This window comes from Canis aureus, chromosome 1 (genome assembly GCF_053574225.1).
Source record: "Canis aureus isolate CA01 chromosome 1, VMU_Caureus_v.1.0, whole genome shotgun sequence".
NCBI lineage: Eukaryota > Metazoa > Chordata > Mammalia > Carnivora > Canidae > Canis > Canis aureus.
The window spans coordinates 41,744,963-41,767,999 of NC_135611.1; the positions used below are offsets into that span (position 1 = coordinate 41,744,963).

Consider the following 23,037-nt stretch of genomic DNA (forward strand, 5'->3'; position numbering starts at 1 on the left):
TGCCATACCTGCTACCCTCTGTAAGAGAGGAAGAGTACAAGAGGGAGTGAGAGAGAGAAGGAGTGAGAAAAACAAACAATGAAGAGGAAAAAGAATAGAGAACAAAGAGGGAAAATACAAGATAGGCTACGAGGAAAAAGAAAAATTAAAGAGAGAGGAAACCATCCACGGGGTTGCAATTTAGGAGTTATTTTGAAGTAAGGTTACCTGACATGGAGGAGTGTGGCACACGATGCCCGTGCAGGTAGACTGAGTTCATTGGTAGGCATTGAGGTGAGTGTGTGAGTATGTGTGTGTTTTGTATTCCTGGGCTGCTCCTTGGAACTGGGGGCAATTTTCTGCATCCACCTAGTGTTTCTCATAGATGAAATCCTACATAAGCAAAGGCAAAGTTAGGAAATTTGAAATAAATTCAAATTGTTCCTTTGTATGTTAATCATGTTGGGGACAAATTCATGTTTTCAAAACAAATGTTATAGCAGAACTGACTGTACTTACTCTGAAGTATTATGACTTATTACAAGTAAGTCTCCCCACCACCACCCCCATCTTTACTCAGAGTAGAAGATTGAAGAACAGTATTCCTGCTGTCAAAAAAACATGGTCTTCCATTTATCTTCAATGAGACTAATAAAGACTATGACAAATATCCTTAAGGCTCTTTCCATTTCCATCTTTTAGGAAAAAATGATTTGAAAGAATTCCAAGTTCTCTTAGCAGTTTGAATTCATTCATATTTCTGGAAACTAACAAATAGATTTTTTTTACCCTAATTTCAAACCAACAAATATGGTTCCTTATAAACACAAATAGTGGTAGGAACTTTTTCTTTCGGTGCAAGGATTTCCATAATTTGGTCGAATGTCCACAGACTATAGGATTTTCTGTCTATGAAACTCTTAGTGTGCACCAAGAAGATTTAAGGGGTAAATGTTAGTATTTCTGACGTTAAAATTTGAATGATGTTTTCCACCTACACTTGCAGATACAGTTAGACGATGTATTAAAGGAAAGTATAGCCTTACAATGTAATTAGAGGGGAAAAGAAAACAGAAACTGGCCTTTTCACAGACCTGACTGAGTACATTCATTTCTTTTACATGATCAAGCACTTCCAGAAATACCTGCAACCCAAAAGTCCTTCCCCTTCTATTAGGCTTTGCTTTTAATGCAACATTTTGATTTTTAACAAAAAGGCATTTCAAAAACTTGAGTTAACTCAAGTGATTGAGTAGCTATTATTACTGGTCTACTAAAGAACTCGTATATTTCAAAGACCGCCTGTGGGCAAAATTCTATTGAAGATTTGCTAAAACAGGTCCTGTTCAGTTGGGTTAGAATCCTGCTGCCTTTTGGATGTGTGCCATCTTGAATATTCAATTATACTGAGTGGGTAGAAAATTACAGAATTCAGGAAATTATGCTCTAAACAAACCAACCTTCAGTTAGAAGAAGTTTCCCATGGCCAGAAATATCTTCCAAAGATGTTTGCACCTTGTGAAACTAATCACATAGAAGGATCTTGGATTATGTGATAAGCCTAAAGCCAAGGGCAACCCCGCTCTTTAACACCTGGAAGAAGAAAAGGCGGCTTGGGCTGATACACAGCATGTCCACCTACATCATGTAGTAGTTTACTGTTTTCTGATCATTCATGTTTTTGGTTTCTCCTTCATCCACCAAGACTACTTTGCCACTTAAGGGGTGTATGCAAGTAGCTTGCATAGAATCTTTTAATCTCTTTTTAAAATTGTGGCAAAATAAAAAATATATATATTCGTTTTATTAAAATGATTAAAATGAAAATTTATCAAGTGTACAGTTTTAAGTGTACAATTCAATGGCTTGAGTACATTTACATTGTTGTGCAACCATCACCACCGTCCTTCTCTAGAATTTTTCTAGCAACTGAAACTGTGTACCCCTTAAACAGGAACTTCTCATTCTACCCTCCCTCAGCCTCAGGCAACCCCCATTCTACTTTCTGTCTCTATGGAATTGACTACTTTAGGTACCCCAAATAAGTGGAGTCTATACAGTATTTGTCCTGTTGCCTTAGCTCATTTAGATCATGTCTTCGAGGTCCATCCTTATTAAATATAGTATGTGTCAGAATTTTCTTCCTTTTAAGATTATATATCCCAGAGTCTATATAGACTACATTTTATTTGTCCATCCATCTGCTTTGGACACTTAGGCTGTTTTCAATTGTATAGAATTTTCGATTAAGTAAAATCATACCAAATTACGGAACCAGGAAATAACTCAGCGAGGCCTGCCTGACCACAGGTTCTGCAGGAGTTGAGTCATGTTGGTACATTTTCTTCTCCAAGCCCTCAGCACTCTGACCCTCAACGGGCCATCTGCTGAATGAATGCTCTAGTTTTACCCAATCATTTTTATAGATGAGATTTCCTCAGCTGGATGCAAACCCTACCTGTCGCCACCTTTGATCTTAAGCAGTTTGGTGACTTCTGTAACCTGCAGTTTCTTCATCTTAAAATGAAGCCGAAGGGTGCTTGGGTAGCTCAGTCAGTTAAGCATCTGCTTTGGCTCAGGTTATGATTCTGGGGTCCTGGGATCGAGATCCGCTTCAGGCACCCTGCCCAGTGGGGAGCCTGCTTCTCCCTCTCCTCCCCACTCACGTTCTCTCTCTCTCTCTCAAATATTTTTTTCTTAAAGGAAGTGATATTGCATACTTCATAAGACAGTTTGAGGATTAAGGTAATGCCTGTAATAGCCTTGGCGTGGACCTGACTCTAAGAAGCGCCCTAGCACTGATAGCTGTTCAAACCCAGATCCTGAGGCCAAGTATTAGTGCCCAGACTAAGGGCCTATCTCCTGGCCATTTCATTTAGAAACAACTGGCATTGTAAAACACAAGATTTAGCAACTGCCCCTTACACACCAATTGAGGAGAGTTCTCATACATACTTATTAATGAAATTTTCTGGAAGCTTATTATCTGATTGCCCAGTTTCCTATATCTCGGCCACTGATGAGCATAAAATTGACATGGGCACGTGTGAGGAGAGGAGCTTGTGTCTTCTGTGTCTAGCCACCACATAATTGAGGCACAGCCAGAGAGGTGATACAGAGCGAAATGGCAACAGTTAGAGTCACCTCCTAATGCAACCCGTGAAATTGTCCTTTCCCCCCCAGCATAAATGTAGGTAGGCTTTGGAGGGGCTCCTGCAAGCCCCAAGAAAGTGTCTGGGCTAGTCCACTTGTGAAAATAGTCTGATTGGTACTCTAGGACACTTTTTGCCAACTCCTGTTCTTTTCTTTTTTTTTTTTTTAAGAATTTTTATTTATTTATTCATGAGAGATACAGAGAAAAAGGCAGAGACATAGGCAGAGGGAGAAGCAGGCTCCCTATGAGGAGCCCGATGTGGAACTTGATTCTGGGACCCCACCCCCACCCCACCCCCGCAATCATGACCTGAGCCAAAGGCAGATGCCTGGCCACTGAGCCACCCAAGCACCCCACCAACTCCTGTTCTGAAGTAGGAGCTGGCTTTGAAGTTCACGTCCTGATTTTAAAAAGTATAAGGTAAAGAAGGTTACCGATTAAATATATAAATTTACTTAATATTGAGACTTATCCAGCATCTTCAAAAACTACTTTTGTTAAGATCCAGTGGAAGAAAACTGCTTCAAAATAGGAAAAAAAGTAAAACATAATGAAGATCCCTTATGAGGAACACACAATTAAGAGGTCATCAGCTAGATTTATACCAAGGATAGTAAGCCTCATAAACAGGTTCAAAGGGGCTATTATTTGAGCAATTAAAAGCTATCACCTAAGAAATCTGGTTAGGAGGAGCAACTAAAAAATAGGAATTTCTCTAAAGCAGAGGCTGAACTTGATTATCACCTGGAGAACAGGTACTAGTCTTGTCCCAAGCCACACCCTGGGCCAAGGAAACCTGCACTGGTTTTTCTAAAGCTCTCCAGATCCCAAAAGGCAATCGATGTTGAGGCCTACAGTCCTAAAGGGAATTCTTTGTTCCATTGTCATGAAGCAAACAACCCATATCTAAAGACAACGCAAATTACCACCCCACATTCCCCCCGCAAAATATAACAAAATGATGAAAAGCTAAAATCTGTGAGAACTAGATAGACCCAAATCCTGACTCTGCCACTTTCCTGTGTAATCCTTGGACAAGTTACTGAACTGTTCTATGTCTCTACATTTTCACCTGTGAAATGGAAATAATAGAGTCATGATGAAAATATATAAGGCTTTCCCTGCAAAATGCTTCACACGATGCTAGGCACCCAGCAAGCACTCAAATGAGAGTTGTTATTATATGATTATTAATATAATTGGAATTATTTGGAAAAGCCAGTAATTTCTGGTAGGTTTTAAAGTATCATCCGTTGTTGTGTTTGCTAATCTATGTTAAAATATGATTTCCGAAAATTATTTTAACTGTGCAGCTTAAAAACGGGTGGGTTCTATCTCATTGCAGTTTTTAGTTTCCCTGGTGTATCTACACGTAGTTGGAATTTGTTTCCAATATAAAGGGCTGCAGCGGTGGAAAGAAATTATTTGCAGAATTTTGAGTTGAGCTGGGTCAAACTGAGATTGATTGAAGGGCCAGATGCCAGCCGGGCCCTGGTCCCATAGCTGTGTGCCCATGGACGACCCGCCAATCTGACCTCAGCTTCATCCTGTGTAAATGAGTTTAATTCAAAAAGCTGAAATCTAAAGATGGCTGGAGATCTCATCTCCTCCAGTCTCAGCTCTCAAGAATGTAACCAGGAAATAAGCAAGTCCTTTGAGCAGCCAAAATAGATTATTTCAAACACTGAACAGTAATTCCTATGTCTTTACCCCAGGAAAGGCCTCAAGCTCTCACCAAGTGCCTATTTACCCCACATATTTAAAATAAGCTTAATTATTTGGTTTCCTCACCCTCAGCAAGGGAGGGGTGGGGGTTGATGTGACAGCCCTAAGGAGCCAGGGGAAAGAACTTAAAAGATTGCCTGATGTAAGGCCATCGGTCCCCCTGGTGATTTTCCTTGTGAATTCAGGCTTCGAGCATAACCCAAGTCCTTATTGATGAGCCAGAAGAGCAAGAAAAAACTTTCCTTACGTTTGGTACGCATCTAAAATCTAGCCTCTGGGCAGCCCAGGTAGCTCAGCGGTTTAGCACCGCCTTCGGCCCAGGGCCTGATCCTGGGGACCAGGGACCAAGTCCCAAGTCCAGTCCCAAGTCAGGCTCCCTGCATGGAGCCTGCTTCTCCCTCTGCCTGTGTCTCTGTCTGTCTCTCTGTGTCTCTCATGAATAAACAAAATCTTTTAAAAATAAATAAATAAAATCTAGCCTCTGATGCCTAGCCTTCATAAACAGAGTGATTTTCTAATTAGAGTAATTGATTTTTTAAGCATCTTCTGCTCTTCTAAAATATACATAATGTAAAATTTGCCATTTTAGCCTTTTTTTGAGTATACAGTTCAGTGGCATTAAACACACTCATAATGTCACTGCTGCTCCTTTCTAGAACTTTCTTGGCATTCCAAACAGAACTCTGTATCCATTAAATGGCCATTCCCCATTTTGCCCTGTCCCCAGCCCCCGGCAACTGCCAGTCTGCTTTGTGTCTATGAATTTGCCCGAATTAAACAATATTTGTCCTTCGGTGTCTGACTTCTTTCGCTTACCATAATGTTACCAAGGTTCGTCCATGTTGTAACACGTACCAGGATTTCATTAATTACAATTCACTTTTAATACTTCGAGAAGATTCTTGTATAATAACCGATCCATTAACAGACGTGAGATGACACTTCCTGAGAAGTGAGAATCATCCTTGCTCCGCAAGGGGAAGTATTAAGAAAATAATAAAGACGTGATGAGAAGTTGCAAACATCTGTCCAACCCAAAGTGAAATGGAATGCTTGTTCTAAACGCGAAGATTCTTGTTTTGTTAAGCTAATGGGAAAGAATCCATAATGATTCTCGCGTCTGAATCATCGACACCCCTCTTCCCTAAAGTCGGCCCCTCACGGAAAAAGGCTGCAGCCTACATCTGTGGTTGCAAATGGCAAAATCAAAATCACATTGAGGCAAAATTACTCCTCAATTTTCTGTGCAAGCTGCCTAAATGACATTATGGGGTGTGGGTGTGTGTGTGTGTGTGTGTGTGTGTGTGTGTGTGTGTGTGTGTTGGGAGGAGGCAAAGCAAGCCATTCCTTTCAGCTGCACTTTAAAATATTTTCTTCTGAAACAAACCTTTTTTTTCTCTTCGGATCAACAAGAAATGTTACAAGTGTTCCCTTCAGCTTTATAATGGGGCTCCCAGTTATGCTGTTAACCTTTCAGAAGCTGTAAGTGGGAGATGAGTCGGGGGGGGGGGGGGGGGGGGGGGGGGGGGGGGGGGGCCGCAGCAGCACTGGCCAGAGCCGCGGCCCTGCAAATCCAGAAGGGCTGAAAAGACACAGCTTTTGTCCAGTTTTCCATAAAGCAGTGGATAAATCTTACGACCCAGGGGTCTGTTTGTAGCCTTGTAAAGAGTGTTCCAAATGCAAATGTAGGTAGAGAAAAGGGTGTGAGTTAATCTACTTTTGATTAGGGGAGCCTTTCTTCTCTTGTGCTAAGCGGGGAGTTAGGTGGGTGGGAAGAGAGTGGAGAATGAAACGCGCGTCTTCAAGAGGTTGCGTGGCAAAAGCAAAATCGCAGTCCCCGGGACAAAGGGAGGGGAGGGAGCCGAGGAGGAATGCCGGCTTGAGTTACAATTCAATACAGCTTCAGCCTCAGGGAGTTTGAGAGCAGCCTGGCTCCTTAACCCTTGCCTTCCTGGCTCCGCTTCACCCACTTGGCCCGCAGACCTGGTATCAGGAATCCACCGCCTTGGTTCTGCACACGTGCAGGGCTGGGAAAGCTAGAGGCAACACCTGCAAATTGTTGACGTCAGTTTTGAGGGAAAGCAGGAGGTACAAAGGCATTCTTCACGGAGCTGGCCCAGTATGTGGATGACTCCAGCTTCCCCTATCGTGGAATCATAAATGCAAACGCTCAGGAGTGCCTGACCCTCAAGGGGTGGGAAGGATCCAGAAGGATTCCTGGGAAGAATCTTAGCCTGGGTTTGCCAGTAGGAGGGGCCACCTTGGCAGGGAAAATAAAATGCGTAAAGACAGTGAAGCCAGGGGACAGGGGACATTCCTGAAAGTGCCAGGAGTGAGTGCCTGTGGCTTGCGGGTAAGGGAAGAAAGTGGTTAGAGATGAGTCTAGAAAGGTAAACAGTGATGGAGGTCTTGAAGGACCTCTCCCTCCATGCTGAACGCTAGGGGAAGTCATTAAAGCATTTTATGCAGGAAGCATAACCTCAAATTTGCTAGTTCTAGAAAGATCACACTGGCTTCATTCTGAAAAGTTGGGGTCAGAGTCCCATAGAGGGATTAGTTAAGATGCTCATGCAGTAAGCATGGTGGGAGATCACCAAGACCAAAGCAGGGATGGGAGAGGGGAGGGGTCAGGTTCAAGACAGGTAGGAGAGGCAGGATTTAGTGTCTGGCTGGACAGAGCCAGTGAGAAGGCTGGGGTCTGGGAAACTTCAAAGTGTCATGGATGCTTTGCATGCATATGTCTCCGCTAACCATCTTTCAGACCTTCTCCCCCAAACGATGTTAATAGCAGGCTGCACAAGCTTCCTATGAGTACCCATGGTAGAAGTTGTTATTGTTTTTGTTTGTTTGTTTGTTTTTGTTTTTTTACTACTAGAACATCACATAAATTTAATTCAGATGTAACAGCAATGTTAAAATCAATAAGTTTAATTTTTAACTGCACCAAGTAAACTTAGCCGTTTAAGTATTTTTAAAGTTAGAAGTTTTTATTGTAATTTGTCTGTGCAAATAGAGTTAATCTGCTTTTGAACCATAAGGGGTTCCAATCTGGCTACTTCCTTGCCCTCCTGAGGAGGAAGCAGGCACACAGTAGGCCACACAACAGCCATGCTACTAACCAGTGTGTGCTGGGTGTCGTGTGTAGGCAGGGTTCCTTGGATGGTCCTGGTTGGGTTTGTTTTGTTTTTTGTTTTTTTAAGATTTTATTTATTTATTCATGAGAGATACACAGAGAACGAGGCAGAGGCAGAGGGAGAAACAGATTCCCCACAGGGAGCCCGATGCAGGACTCGATCCCTGGACCCTGAGATCATGACCTGAGTAAAAGGCAGGTGCTCAACCACTGAGCCACCCAGGTACCCCTGGGCCTAGTCATTTAACTCACTGAATGGAGACAAGGCACAGGTTGTTGCATTATCCCTACTCAGAGGCTGAGGCAGTAGAGTTTGAGCAAGGCCAATAGGGGAGCTTCCGAGGGGCAGCTCCCAGCTCCAGGCTGTCTGCCCTTGTGGTCCAGGCACTTTCCACCATGCTGCATCCGGAGCAGAGGCCTTGGTGACGAATCTGCTGCCCTTGGGCCTATGTCATGCTCTCTCCTGATAGAAACCTACTGTCTTAGGAAAGCAGGTTTGCCACAGATAGAAGCTGCATCTAGTACAAGGAAAAGCATGTAATGTAACTCTGTACAGAGTTTTAAAGTGCTGCTACACAATATACACAATCTCTTGAAAGTTCACTTATGGAAACTTCATCCTAGGAGGTCAGTCTCCCTCTCCCTCACTTCTAAGTACCAAGGTGACCATGGGCCTTGTGCCTGAGATTTAGGATAGGAGAATAATTAGTTTTCCCCACATCACACATTTTCCCCTGTGGGCACGAATTGAGACCAGGCTTCCAAGAGGATAGAAGGAAACCCCTGGATTTACCCCATTCAGGAGGCCCAGCACTCTGAGAAAGTCAGGTTTCTGAGGAGTGTCCCATCATGCTGGCCCACCTGCACTCCCATTCTACCCTCTGTTCCCCTGCAAATCTCCAAGTCCAGGCTGTTTCTGTGTCAATAAATAACTTCTGGTTAAGATTTTACTGTGATGAGATCAACAACAGCATAGCCAGAGAAGCAATAAGATATGTCCTTAGGGCTACTCATTGTTTTTGGTACAATGAACGGAACAGTTTAGCCTATGCATCTCCATATTTAGCCGTGGATTACCTAATGCCGCCAAGGCATAATCACATTCATCCGCATTGAAAAACTGCCCATAAAGAGATCAGCCCTTGTGTAGTTCTTTATTTTAATGTATACAGCCTCGTTGCATTGCAGTTTTCAAATAGAATAGCTTGACCTTGAGGGTCATTACCAAACTGTGTGACTCGGTAGATGGGAAGTTGAGCTAATGTCTTTCAGCTTTTTGCTCTCCCTACTTCATCTGGCCCAGGTAGCTCCAGCCCTTTGGCCTCATGGAAGCTCCATTTCAGGGTTAAAGTTCTAAGTAAAGTAGCCCAAATAGCACTAGACTTTTGTCTCTGAGGCCTTGTTTCCCCTCCATCAAGTGAATGGCTGCCTGAGCACCTACTGCGTACAGGTCAGTTGCTATAGTTCCTGTCCCAGTAAAAGAGACTAGAAAGTGTTCCAACTCCTTAAATAAATCATTTAGTGAATTATCATCCAATACATGCTTAGGTTAACCCGTACAATCACCGGTGATGCATATGTAGCAAACTGCGTATCTGTTTTAATGGGCCATTATTTGGTATCCTTATTTCACAATTTCTGGCCCCTTAGAATTTGGAGTGACAAGTGGGTGGCAATTTGATTTGTGAGCAGGAAATGTTTTTGCTGCAGAAATCACATGCATTTGATGTGAACCTTTAAGCCATCCATGTACTGAAGTGATATGCAGAGCTCTGTGAAGGAAGTTGGAGCCCCGTGATAAAAATTCAGGCTGACTTATGCAAAAGGGCATTCCAGAAGTTACTCCAATAAGCTTACCACTTAAATGCGTCCCATGTGGGGCAGCAGCACACCTACCACAATGGCTCTCCAGAGTTGAAGGGAGCATTCCTCTGCGGGTCCCGCACTTTTACCTGCCTGCATCCCATTTCATCCATCAGCCTTTTCCTGTGGCAAAGGCCATGCCGTCAGAGCTGCTACTTCTCTCTTCGTTTCTGCTTGATCTTCATTTGATAGCAATTGCCAATTCTAGAGTTTTTAAATGTTCTGCTTTCGAGGGTCTCCATCGTGTGAAGTTTGTTCAGTATACTTAAACATAGTGTGGTCCTGGGAGAGCCAGAAGGATTCATTTGTGAGGCTCCCACATGGCTGCTTTGGAAAAGAATGTGTTCCTATTGGAGGGAGCTACACAGAGCCATGCACAGAAAGAGGAAGGGAGTGGCTGACCTGTGGGGTGGCCAGCAAGGGAAGGGGGTAACGTTTTCAAGGAGAAGCCAGAGGGAAGGAAGAGAACTTGTCAACTGAACGGGACAAGGAGGTGTGTGCCAACATTGAAGGCCAAATGCCAGTTGGTTGAAAACTGGCATGCTTGGCTGCTGGAAAAGCATGCCTTGGGACATGGGTCAATGAACACACGAACGAGGTGGGCTCGATGTGTAAGTGGACTGATACTAATTCAGTGATGTGACAATCCTGGAATGTGCTAGGACGTGCTAGGGGCCGAGTCAATGGTTATCTTTGGTGGGCTCCTTCCTCAAACCTAAGAAAAGCCACATTCAGCTCTCAGATGAAGTCGACAGCAAACATGTCCTACAATTTAAAGATCCTGTGTTAATAAGGACTAAAGCTTTAGAAGCTTTAGTAATGTAGGCTTTCAGTGCACGCTACGGTCAGCTGGTCCTGGTTTGAATGTGACTGAATCACTCGCTTTCTGTGTGACCTTGGAAAACAATTGAAATTTTCTAAACTCCCAGTAAAGTGGGACTAATAAGCGGGCCCACCTCCCGGGGCTGTTGTGAAGATTAAGTAAAATAATGCATATAAAGTAGTGAGCTCGGTACCTAGCAATAAACCTAAATGTAATCCGACTCATAATAGTAAATAGCAGTGAGGAGGCGTTAAACTTCAGATGATCTAATAATGTAAATTTATTTTACTGATCTTTTATTTTATTTTCTTTCCCATATACAAAATCCTTTGGGCTTTATTTAATTTTCCTTAATTACCATGTTTCAAATTACACCAGCAGGACTGTGATTATAATTGAGATGAATCAGTTCTCATTTTCAGGTACTTAAAGCTTTGCCAGGACATCACATCTCTTTGCTGTTTTCCTCTTTAAGGATTATAGCCACATCTAATTGTCTCTGTCTGCTTCCTTTCCCGGCTTGGGGGACCTGGAGAATAAAATGGCAGTAAAATAACGATGCTGAGTAAGTTAACCCAGTGAGGGGGAAGACTTAAAAAGAGAGTTGGAGAAAAGTAGGGTGATGGTGGGGGGGGGGGGCTACTCAAGAAGTGTATAATAAAGGTCCATTGCTTTCCTGTCTCCTTAGCACCCACTGGGATGCTGTTGTTGTGCTTCATTCCAGATGGTTCTGGCAAATTCTCTGATTGCCCATTCTGAAGATTTTAAACATACTTTGCATTTATGCATATTCCATAAGCCTTTAGATTTCCAAGGAATGCTTTGCTTTTTTTTGGTCCTTAGAAATGACAATGGGATTAAAGAGTATAGGAAAAAAAGCAGTGGTGGGTTTCAAAAAAGTTTAGGAAGATAGCTTCAGCAGGACTTCTTCAGGGGCATGTGTCTACCACTCTTAAGAGCTTTTACATGTGAGAATATTTCAGTATAATCTGAAAACAGGTTTTTAAAATAAATATCTAACAAAGCCAATAGAAAATTAAGTTTCCTGCCATGTTTTTGTTACAGAAGGGACTCTTGTAGGAACTTTTCGGTTCCAACATGGTAAGATAAGAGATTAATTGTAGTGGTATATTTGCACCAAACTTCTTTTTAATTTTATGACATTTTTAGATCTATTTGCATTTATGTACATCAAATTCTTCCTCTGGATGTCAATATGAAGTTAATAAAGATGATTGATTTCCATAATGGTTGTCGGAAGCACAGGAAAAGATGGGCATCCAGTTGCTTGAAGAACTCTAATATATTAATGCTAATCTGGTTTCTTCTATCATTTGATTACTGTAGACTACCAGTTTGCATGTATTTTCTGTTTAAAGTCTTTGGGGGGAAACCAAATATACCCAGTCATCTTTAAGCAAAGATCTATTTCTCTTTCTACTCAGCATTGCTGTTTGTAACAGAATTCCTGTCTGCCCCCCCAGGTTTCTCTTTCTGGGAAGACCTGCCCAATCCTCCCCCATTTCTAGGCAGGCTGCTCCATCTCCTGCCTGAGAGGAACCTCCTAGCTCCCTCTCCAAGGAGGGAGACCTGAAACAATGGAGGGGACTGAACCCACCATATCATTTGTCACAGCTTAGCAAGAAGGCCATTCCTGACATTTTTTACTGATATCTTAGGTATTGAAAGTATTATACTAGGTAAATGAGGCTGAAAGCTCCCAGTTTTTTTATGATTCTTTTACTCAAATATCTCAGAGCCATTAATTCTGACTTTCACATATCGCCAATTAAGATCAGCCTCTCTACCATCAGTTAGGGAAACTGAGTGAGAACTGATATCACTCCAGGAACAGAAGTGGCTTTGAACTCGCCCCCTTCTGCTCCCCCCTCTCCTGTGTGCCTGTGGGTCTTCCTCTCTTGCTCTTCCCCCTCTCTCTCTCCCTGTCCTCTTTCCCCTCCTTTACTTTCTACTTTCCTTTTTCTTGCCTCTTCTCTTACCCCCCTTTCTGCTCCCCTCCATTCATTCTTCTCCCCCCTTCCCCATCTCTACCCTCCTCCCCCACCCCCAGCAAGATTGCCAAAAAAGAATTTGTCCTGCTGATGATATATTGCATTTTCAGCACGGTTCTCCGCAGTGTCAGGAACTACGTTATATAGACTCAGGGAAAACATTGTTCCCACAATAAGAGCTTTGTTTCCAGCTTGATGAAGTGGCCAGAGACCCCCAGCTCCCATTTCTTTCACTGTACCTTCCTCCCCGTGGATGTAGGCAGAGAAATAAGAGAAAAGAGATCAGCTGGGAGATTAGACTTCTGATACTTTATCTGCAGGTTACAGAGGGAGATTTTACTATAAGCCCTAGTCAGTGGCTTATTTGGAAGAAAGATAAAGGGTTTCTTTCTTTATATTCCCACAGCACTTTGTAAATAATTCCCATAACACATCGTCATACTGTGACTTCTTTCTTTTAAAAGTGTCTTTTTCCTGTCCTCTCTCATGAGCCCCTGGAGCTCAGGGGTCACAACTACTTGTTTCCAGATGCACCCACTTAATACAGAAACTCACATTGGATGGACCCCCAAAAATCTTAGTACATTATAATAAAACTATTGAATAGAATACAATGCAGCCACTATAAAAAACGAGAAAGGATTCTATTGACATAGTCATGTGTGTTTATATACATTGAGTGGAAAAAGCCAAGTTGCGAATGAAGCATAGATCTCATTTTTGACAAATGCCATCATGCCCCACAACACGCCCAGAAACATGCATACCAGATCATTAACCAGAGTTACCGCTGGAGAGTGACACCTGCGGAGAAAAGAAAGGTCCTTGAAGAGGGAGAGGGAAGTTTTTTCGTTATATGCTCTGACTCATTAGAATTTTTTCTATGGCAAAAAACGAAGCTGACCCATGTCATTTTGGCCACTCCCTGTCCCACTCAGATAGACAGTGTTCCTAGGCTGGACTCCCCAGGAGAGGGGCTTGTCTTCCTCTCTTCCACCTCTTATCTTGTCCCTTGACCTGGCTCTAATAGTCACCTCGCCAGAAAGTATTTTCTTGTCATTCCAGGCTTCTTCCATCTACCTTCTACCTTCTCCTTCCCTTTACCCTCTCCTTTTCCTACACCTACCACCATCTTGTTCTTGGGTGCATGGGTGTGTGGGTGCATGCATGGGTGCATGAATGTGTGGGTGCGTGCATGGATGCATGGGTACGTGGGTGTGTGGGTGCATGCATGGGTGCATGGATGTGTGGGTACATGGGTGTGTGGGTGCATGCATGGGTGAACAGATCAATCCATCAATCCTCCCTGGTCCTATATCTCTTCCAGTTACTGTTCCTTCCCGTGTAACCCAACATCTCAAAATTTATATTCCTGGTACCCACTTCCAAATCAGCCTGCAACTCTCTCTAGTTACTGTACTCAGGACTCCGTTATGCTCACTCAGCCTCCCTGAGACTGTCTGGAAGAGGTGGGCTGGCCAGACTCTGTCTCTAAGACCTCAGGGCTCCTCCGAGACCCCTCATCACTGCTCCCACTCAGGGGTGAGTCTCCTCAGCATGAGCCCCAGCGTTCTGTGCTGCCCATGGCCTTGCAGCTCATAATTTACTTTTCTGATTTCCTTTGCAAGGGCTCTTTGGTGTCCTCACTGCCACTGGAGACTCCCTGGAGGTGTCATGGCCTGCTGACCCTCACCGAGGTTGCAATTCGCAAACACTGAGCTAGCTACCCTGAAACTGCTTTTTTGTGGTTACGTGCTTGACGTGGCTGTGGACTCTGAAGAATGGGAGAATATTTTGGCCTCCCTGTTCTGTCCATGCTGCTGAAGCCCGGAGCTGCACAGCCATGTGCTTCTAGCTCCCCACGGAGCTTTCTGAGCAAACTGCTCTTCCAGATCTGGTGTTTAACAAACTTCTGGGAGATGTCCTGCCGTTACCTTTGTCTTCACACATGCAAAACCCATGCCCTGTCTTTGCCCCTGGACCACACCCCTTTTCTCTTCAGGTCTCTCAGGAATGGGGAGAGGAAGTGCATGAGTGGGGATTTGGACAGGGCCGGGGATTCTGAACCAGTCATACTCATCGGGATGTTCCTGAGAGCACTATTTGTAAAGGAGATAATGCCTGGAAAACAAAACTCCTATTTCTTCTCAGATCTTTGATTCTAAGAACATGATGAGCAAGCTAGAACCCTGTGAAGACCCACTATGTAGATGAGCTAGGCCAAAAGATAGGCCTGGTCTCCTTTAACTGCAAATCCATAGAGGTGTTTCTCAGTGTTTTACCTGGGTGTGAGGCAATCCAGCACAGCATCTACCAGCCAGCCAACAAGGCCAAGAACCGCCCCACCAGGGCGTCTGCAGGCCTCGCCAGCAGGAGAAGCCCGGAGTGAGTTTTGTCTCACCAACAACCTGGCAAAGAAGATCAGGAAGAAGGATGGGAGCTGGTGGGTCCTCTTCCCAGAGGGAGCATTCCAACTCTCTCCAGGCTGAAGCCAAGTAGATGGGAAGATGAGGGGCTGGTCTTCCTACCTTTCAATTCACTCACTGCCACTTAGGACAAGAAAATGTCTTGTTGGTGGGAACCTGGGTGGCTCAGTGGTTGAGCATCTCCCTTTGGCTCAGGGTGTGATCCTGGGGTCCTGAGATCGAGTCCCACGTCAGGCTCCCTGCATGGAGCTTGCTTCTCCCTCTGCCTGTGTCTCTGCCTCTCTCTGTGTGTCTCTCATGAATAAATAAATTAAAAAAAAAAAAAGTGTCTTGCAGTAAGGGGAACAGTGCCCCTCCTCTTCAGCATGGAAAGCGAGGAGTGAGAAGCACAGACTCCCTTCTCCTTGTTGGGGAGAAAGAATTCCTGTCCCCTTCAAGGTCCTTCCAGGCAAACTAAAAATCAAATTGACATGAAAACGTTTAACAGGAGAAAATAGAATTTAATAGCATGTATACAGACAGACATGGAAATTCCAAAATTCCAAAGACAGGCACAGTGAGGTATACAAGTTATCTTGTACTGAGGAGATGGGGCAAGGGTCTGGGACTTCAGAGGAAAGGAATGCAATTTACAGGAAGATGAAAAAAGTAAATGTTTGGTAAACAAACGTTTGCTGGGCCACTCAGCAACAATGGGACAAAGAGAGGACTTTGCTCAAAGTGGCCCTGCCTAGGTCCCTCCCCATCTACCATACCTAGTTCCTATTGTAATGTAGTTATCTATGATGAGAGCTCTCTCTCTGGAGCAGTCCTCACTCTCAATTCTTTTTAGGCATTTGACAGGGAAGTAAAGAGCTTTCTCTGAAATTGCTAGGTCTTTATTGCCTTTTTTAAAAGATTTTATTTATTTATTTGGGGGGGAGGGGCACAGAAGCAGACTCCCGGCTGAGCAGGAAGCAGAATGGGATGTGGAGCTCGATCCCAAGGCCTCAAGATCACAACCTGAACCAAAGGCAGACACTTAACCGACTGAGCCATCCAGGCATCTCAGGTTTTGATTGCTTTCTAACTCAAAATAGTCTTCACGCTAAAGCTGCCCATCTTGGGACAGCCTGCCATCGGCCTCGACATCCTGAAAGCCAACAGTGTCCTCGCACCGTGACTCTCACCCTTCACTGGCTCCTTCCTCTCCTTCATGCCTCTCTCTAGAACCTGTGGAAGGCTTGGTCTAGGTTTACCTGCACTGCTGTGCTGGTCTAACTGGCCTCCCCACCCCAGTTTTACAGCTTCTGTTTTTTCTTTGCTGGTGCTGGGGTGGTCTGTGGTCTCCCTCCATCCTTCAGTGGTTGCCACCGCCAACACAGCATGGAAGATCTCCATGATCAGTCCTATCGTTGCACTGCAGCCCACCTCCGGGGTCTGTGTATGGGTTCTGGGGCCTTGCTCTCTTGGCCTATCTCTGCACCTGTAAATGTCCTTCCTGACTGCATCCTGCCTACCTGACCCTGTGCCTCTCTTGGCACTCTTCTACTTCCTGGATGCTGTCTCCTTCCTCTACGTCTAGACTGCTGGTTATCCTTAAAGATTCTGTTCCACTCGTGCCTCCTCTAGAGAGCCTCTCCCAGCCTTGGAATCAACCACTTCTTTCTCCTCCGCCTCCCCTCTCTGCCGCACTGAATATTTATCAGCCATGTGGCCTACACACTGTATTCTACTTATTTGTTTACACTTGCCTTTCAACGACACAGGGAGCTCCTTGCAGGGAGGAATCATGTTTTATTCATTTTTTTTAATTCCTAGCTTGTAAAACAGAACTTGGCACACATTCTTAGGTCCTCAAAAAAAAAGGGGGGGGGGGAGATGAGGAGAGGGTTTGTATGAATGAATGTGAATGCTTTTAAACTATAAATGGTTATACAAGTGTAGGTTATTGTGATATCAATGGCGTCCCAGTGTAATACATGGGATTTAGAGGGCAGGTTTTGGGAGAAACAGATGACTGCATTCTAGAAAAGGTGGGAGGTTTGGAGAAACAGGAAAAAATGCTTCCTTCAAAATAAAGACCAAAGAAAAAAAATCTTACATAGGAGTTATATCAAAGGGCTTGGAATTTGGAAGTGCTAAAAACAGAAAAACCAACCAAAAAGAGTCAATTCTAAAACCACTAGGTCAAACTTTGAAACGTCAGCAAGAAGATTAAGGAACGGAATCTTTTTGTCTCACATACAATGGACTCTAGCAAGAGAAGGGGCGGGAAGGAGTGGTAGAGGTGTGACGTATGGGGAGACTTCAGAGTTCTGAATCAGCATTTCTTTCCCTCTTGTGGTTTATCTTTGTTGAGCAGATTATAATTTTAAAATGTTTTAAATGTTATTTAAGAGGAAGAAGGAAAATGGGGGTGGGGACATTAATTCTATAGGTGTCTTGGAGAAATAAGAGGAACTAGTAAGGATGTTCACTTTGAGTTTAAACCTGAATTGGAATTCTGTCCATTTTTTTATGTATTCAAAAGAGACACAGAAAGAGGCGGAGATATAGGTAGAGAAAGAAGCAGGCTCCCTGTGGGAAACTCAGTGTGGGACTCAGCCCCAGGACCCCAGGATCATGACCTGAGCCACCCAGGTGCCCCAAATTCTGTCCATTTTTATAGCATCTCTGCTGGAGGGCTGCCTAGATCAGTGCTTCTCTATATGTGGGGAGGGACAGGGACACATGTGCGTGTTTTCTGTCAGTTACACACTGACACTTTGTAAAATACAATAAAAAGTGAATTGCCGGGATCCCTGGGTGGCTCAGCGGTTTAGCGCCTGCCTTTGGCCCAGGGCGTGATCCTGAAGACCCCGGATCTAGTCCCATGTCAGGCTCCCTGCGTGGAGTCTGCTTCTGTCTCTGCCGCACCCCCTCCCCCATCTCATGAATAAATAAATAAAATCTTTAAAAAATAATAATTTTTTTAAAAAGTGAATTGCTAGAAAAAGAAAATAGAAGAAATCAGACATGCAAATGACAAGCCCCAATTTACCATTAGAGCCAATGGATTGATCCCATTCTGTCAGAATGCTGTGAGTTTCCACATGCTTACTCTCAATTTCTGCACTTACCTCGTTGTAGTTTGGAAACAGTTTGCAAACTGGCTTCCCTTTCCATTTACCACACTTTAAATTGCACCAAGTTAGTCTTTACTTAGATGTTTTCAACATTACAGGCAATGAAAACGTTAATGTGAAGAGGACACTCACAAATTGTGGAATCTCCAGGAGATCCTAAGGACATAAATTGATTCAAAAATAAATAGGATTTAAAATGGCATAATAGGTATTTTTTTCCAGTGGTGGAAAGCTCTTGTGTTTATCTCCCCGCCTTATCCTTTACCCAGTAGAGTGAATTCTTTGATCTTCTTGGAAAATAATTGTTTTCAATGCAAAAGTTTTAAATTGATCCTTCATTGTTAACTGTAGGGTAGCCATAGATGCTGACATCAAGCCAATAAAATTAATAAGCAGTGTGACAGGCTCTAATAAATTTCATTGGTGTCTTTACTCTGTCATTTGAGCACAGACCCAACTGTTATTATCACTGAGCTTCGAACCTCTTATTTTGGCTGGAGATGATTATAGCTGCTAATGCAGTGCATGCTACAGTAGTTCCCAGTAACTGGTTTAGGGTTAAAGTATCATATTTAAAAGACTTAATTATGATCAGTAGGGAGAACAAGTTGTGGCCATATGACTTTGATCTGTTTTCTAGAGTGGCCTACAAAAATTTGGACTCCTAACGATCTATTTTCTCAACAATTTCAGAAAACGAGCAGCTTTTAAAATCTTGTTTCCCTACCACGGACTGGGGGGTTTTGAAACTCTTTCATTTGGAAAGAGGCCATTATTTGTTGGAAGTGGGCCATGCTTCTTTGTCTCTAACCCCAGCTGAAATTCTTGAAGCCCCTTAACTCAGTCTTTCTCTCACATGAAGAATTTGGTATCAGGTTTCCACAAATGAACAAGCTCTTCCCTTGAAGTAAGAAAGAGGATTGTGCATTTTCTCACTTAAACCCCATGGCAGCCAGCAAGGTGAATTTGGCATGCATACGTCATCCTTGTCCTACCCTTTATCCTGCTATTTGGTGTGGCTCATGCTTCTCCATATCCTTCTAAGTTCATGCCCGTCTCTAACCTTCTGTTTTACTGCTTTAACTTTGCATATGATGTGTCCTTTGAAAGTGTTGATCAGAGTATAAACAGCTATCCAATGTAAGCTTTCAATGCAAGTTAAATATTAGCCCATCTTTTTGTACCATGTGTAATTTTATATAACTATCGATGAGCACATTTATGTTTTTGAGGAAGTACAGGTTAGGTTTACATGTTGTTCAGAAGATATTCGCTTCACTTCTAGCTTTCTTTAGCATTTTTTATTTAGGTGCTAACTCTGTGTCCTCTGCAGATACTTAAGCTCCTTATAATTGTTCTGGTTTTTTATTTTTAAAGATTTATTTATTTATGATAGACATAGAGAGAGAGTGAGAGAGAGAGAGGCAGAGGGAGAAGCAGGCACCATGCAGGGAGCCCGACACGGGACTCGATCCCGGGACTCCAGGATCGCGCCCCGGGCCAAAGGCAGGCGCTAAACCGCTGAGCCACCCAGGGATCCCCAATTGTTCTGTTTATACAATAAGGAGGCTACGTCTTGCTATTGTGGCCCTGGGGTGCCAATTAGACTTAAACCTTGTGAATTTAATTTCTTGTTGAGATCACCACTGTCTTGGGGGCACCTGGGTGGCTCAGTGGGCTAGGTGTCTGCCTTCAGCTCAGGTCATGATCTCAGGGTCCTGGGTTTGAGGCCCGCATGGGCTCCCCACTCAGTGCAGAGCCTGCTTCTCCCTCTGGCTCTGCCCCTACCAGCATCCCCACCAGCTCATGTTCTCTCTCATTCTCTCTCAAATAAATAAATAAAATCCTTTAAAATAAATGAATGAATGAATGAATGAATAAAAGAGGGAAAGGGTTTCTAAACACTGCTTCCTGCATGCCAATGATTGTAGTGTTAAAGAACTAGGTTGGTAAGTTATGTGATGCAGTCTGTGCAATGTGCTCCTGAGAACGTTAACGGTGAAGCCCTGCCTGTTTTTCCTTTGAGGAACATAAAGAGCATGGGAGAATGAATGTGGCTTAGTAAAAGGGAGAAAGAAGAATTATCTGATGGTTCTTAAATTTCAGTTTCTCCTTTGGCTGGTTGCACCTCCTACATGCTATTGTGTTTGCAATGGGACATTGGAATGTAGCTGGAGCCTGGGATTTGCACAAGGCCCGTTCCTTCTCAAGCTGCACAAGGCCATGTGACGTTTGGTCGAGGGCCATAGTACATTATGCAGCCCAGGGCAGGGGATTGTATTTATTTTTTATTTTACGTTATTTCAGCTGTTTTCACTTTTTTCTTTATTGTTTTCTTACCTCCTACCGAGTTCTTTTTTCAAGCATTGCTGGGGAAGTGGGGGGAACACTCAGTTATGAACTCTCACACCCAGGGTGGAAAACAGCTTTCTCTCAGGAGCTCGAAGCTCCTAAGCCATGAACACTTAACCCACTGTGGCTCTGAGCCCGCATTAGCCCTGCTTGGGGAGCTGTTGCTATGTTAAAATATATAAAATCTTCCAAAGTTTTCCATGGCTCGCCTAACATAGCCTACTAGTTAGCATACATGAGTTATGTGCTCATTAAAATAAAAAGAGAGGATTTTTTTTTTCTATAAATTGATGTTTGAGGAAGAATTTGGTTCTCTACTTTAACAAAACGTAACTTCCGGATTTCAAGGTTATGTTTAAACAACGCTTTCTTTCCCCCAGTTTATTGAGATATAAATCACATATAACATTGTATTAGTTTAAGGTGTACAACATAATGACTTGGTACGTGTGTATTTTGTGAAATGATCACCACAATGAGTGTAGTTAACAGCCATCACCACACACAGTTATAAATTCTTTTTCTTGTGATGATAAAATTTTAAGATCTGTATTTCTGGCTTTCCACTAAATTAATTTGAGTAACTTTTTATCATATAAATAAGTCAAGGAAGCAGAAGATGATGTTTTTATGCCAAAACTCTGACATTATGAGAAACTATGGTCATTATATTATCCATATAGGGAAGCTCTAATACACTTGGGGGGTATGTAGCCTAATGTATACCATAATCCTTCTTGCTCAAACTCCCTGTTCTATAAATAGGTAAGTATTGTCATCATTAATAAAAGAGACACTCTGTATTCCATAGTATAATTAATGAGCACATTAGTATAGTAATTACTTGAAACTGATATGAGAGATTCATCTTGCATAACTAAAGATGACTTGGAGAAGGACAGGAGTGTTTAAGACATCCTTCTCATTAATTTCCCAGGATTACCTTGACTGCATCAGGGACCAAACAAAACTTCCTCTGGGGACAGAAGAAAGATCAGCCCTCTTTGGAAACATTCAGGATATCTACCATTTCAATAGGTAAGTGAACACTCAAGAGATCGTTCTCACCTGGGAATATTAGGACTTTCAGATGAATACAGCCGAAGAACACTTTACCTGTAATCCTTGATCCAACTTCATACATTTCAGTGTGCTATCATGCCATGAAGTCTTTTTACCTAGAAGCATCCTTGTTCTAGAAGAGCCTCACATTTATTTAATATTCCATCACAATCCATCCTCCTGGCTCAGAGAAGAGACCTGTTTGCCCTGACAGAGCAGTGATATTGTCCTTCTGCAACACAACATGAACAGGACATCCAAAAATGCATGCGCGCTTAGTCTGCGGCATCCCCAGCTCCACTGGAATTTCTAAAATTTTTCTTCTGCCTGGGGAGTGGGCAGGACAGAGTAAACACACAAATACTTTAAGTCAAAATGTACTAATTCAAATTAATTAATAATTTAAATGATTAATTGAAACATACATTAAGTACTTTCTACGTAAAAGACACAGGGCTTAGGAAATCTGCTAAAGGGGCTGGGACAAGCAAATTGGTTAGTATTATATATTGTGAAACTGCTACCAGGCAGCAGGCAAGTTAAGAGCACAGACTCTCATTTCCAATGTGTCTGGGTTTGCAACGCCCCTGAGCTGTGTAGATATTCTTGGGTGAGTCTTTAAATGGAGTGGAAGAACTAACTCCCTCCCTACAGGTCTGTGTTTATGTCTTCCTTTCTCAATGAAGCTTGCCGGACACCCACGCAACACCTCACCTGCTCTGTTCTTCCTTCTGGCATTTGTCAGATTCTAACACCCTCTATGACTGACTTTTGGTCTACATCTGTTGTTTCTTTCCTCCCCACCCCCACTCATGGAACACTCCCCAAGGACAGGGGTCTGTTTTGTCACTGCCCAGGTACCTAAACAGTGCTTGGCCCATAGGAGGCATACAAGCTTCTGGGGAATGAATGAATGGAAATGATAAGAATATCTGTCTCTGTGGTTACTGTGAAGCTTCATTGTGTTCATTCACCAAAAGTGCCTAGCTCATTGCCAGCACAGAAAAAGCACCAAAATATCCACCAATGACGAAATTGATTTTCTTATAGTAAAATCCCATTATAAATACTGCAGTGCCCTGTCATTGCATGACTCAACCACAAAGCAAATTATAAATCTTATCCATTTTTGCTTAATGAATTTGGTATATGTGACACCTGGTGCACAGGATCCGCATCTCCTTTGCTACTTTTGAACCCCTAGCACAAGCCCAGCCTCTTGGAGACCTGCATATAGAATTGCATCAACTCCTCCTTTCATTTTGAAAGCCTAGGATATAAAACCGATCAGTGTTGCAACATCTCCCTGATTTGACTCAGAAGACTTTGGAAATTGGTCTGCTTGTTCCAAGACTGTGGTTCTCAACCTGAACTATACTACTACAATCACCTGGGAAGCTT

At 43.2% G+C, this 23,037-nt stretch overlaps 1 protein-coding gene across 5 annotated transcripts in view; it reads left to right on the plus strand.

The window, feature by feature from the left end:
* The window catches only part of PLEKHG1 (pleckstrin homology and RhoGEF domain containing G1), a 224,808-nt gene that overhangs the window by 143,201 nt on the left and 58,570 nt on the right, over nt 1-23,037 (plus strand). For all 5 annotated transcript variants that reach the window (XM_077896712.1, XM_077896677.1, XM_077896686.1 and 2 more), the window contains one exon: nt 21,512-21,612. In XM_077896712.1, the coding sequence (XP_077752838.1) occupies nt 21,512-21,612 (101 nt within the window). The remainder of the gene's footprint in view (nt 1-21,511; nt 21,613-23,037) is intronic.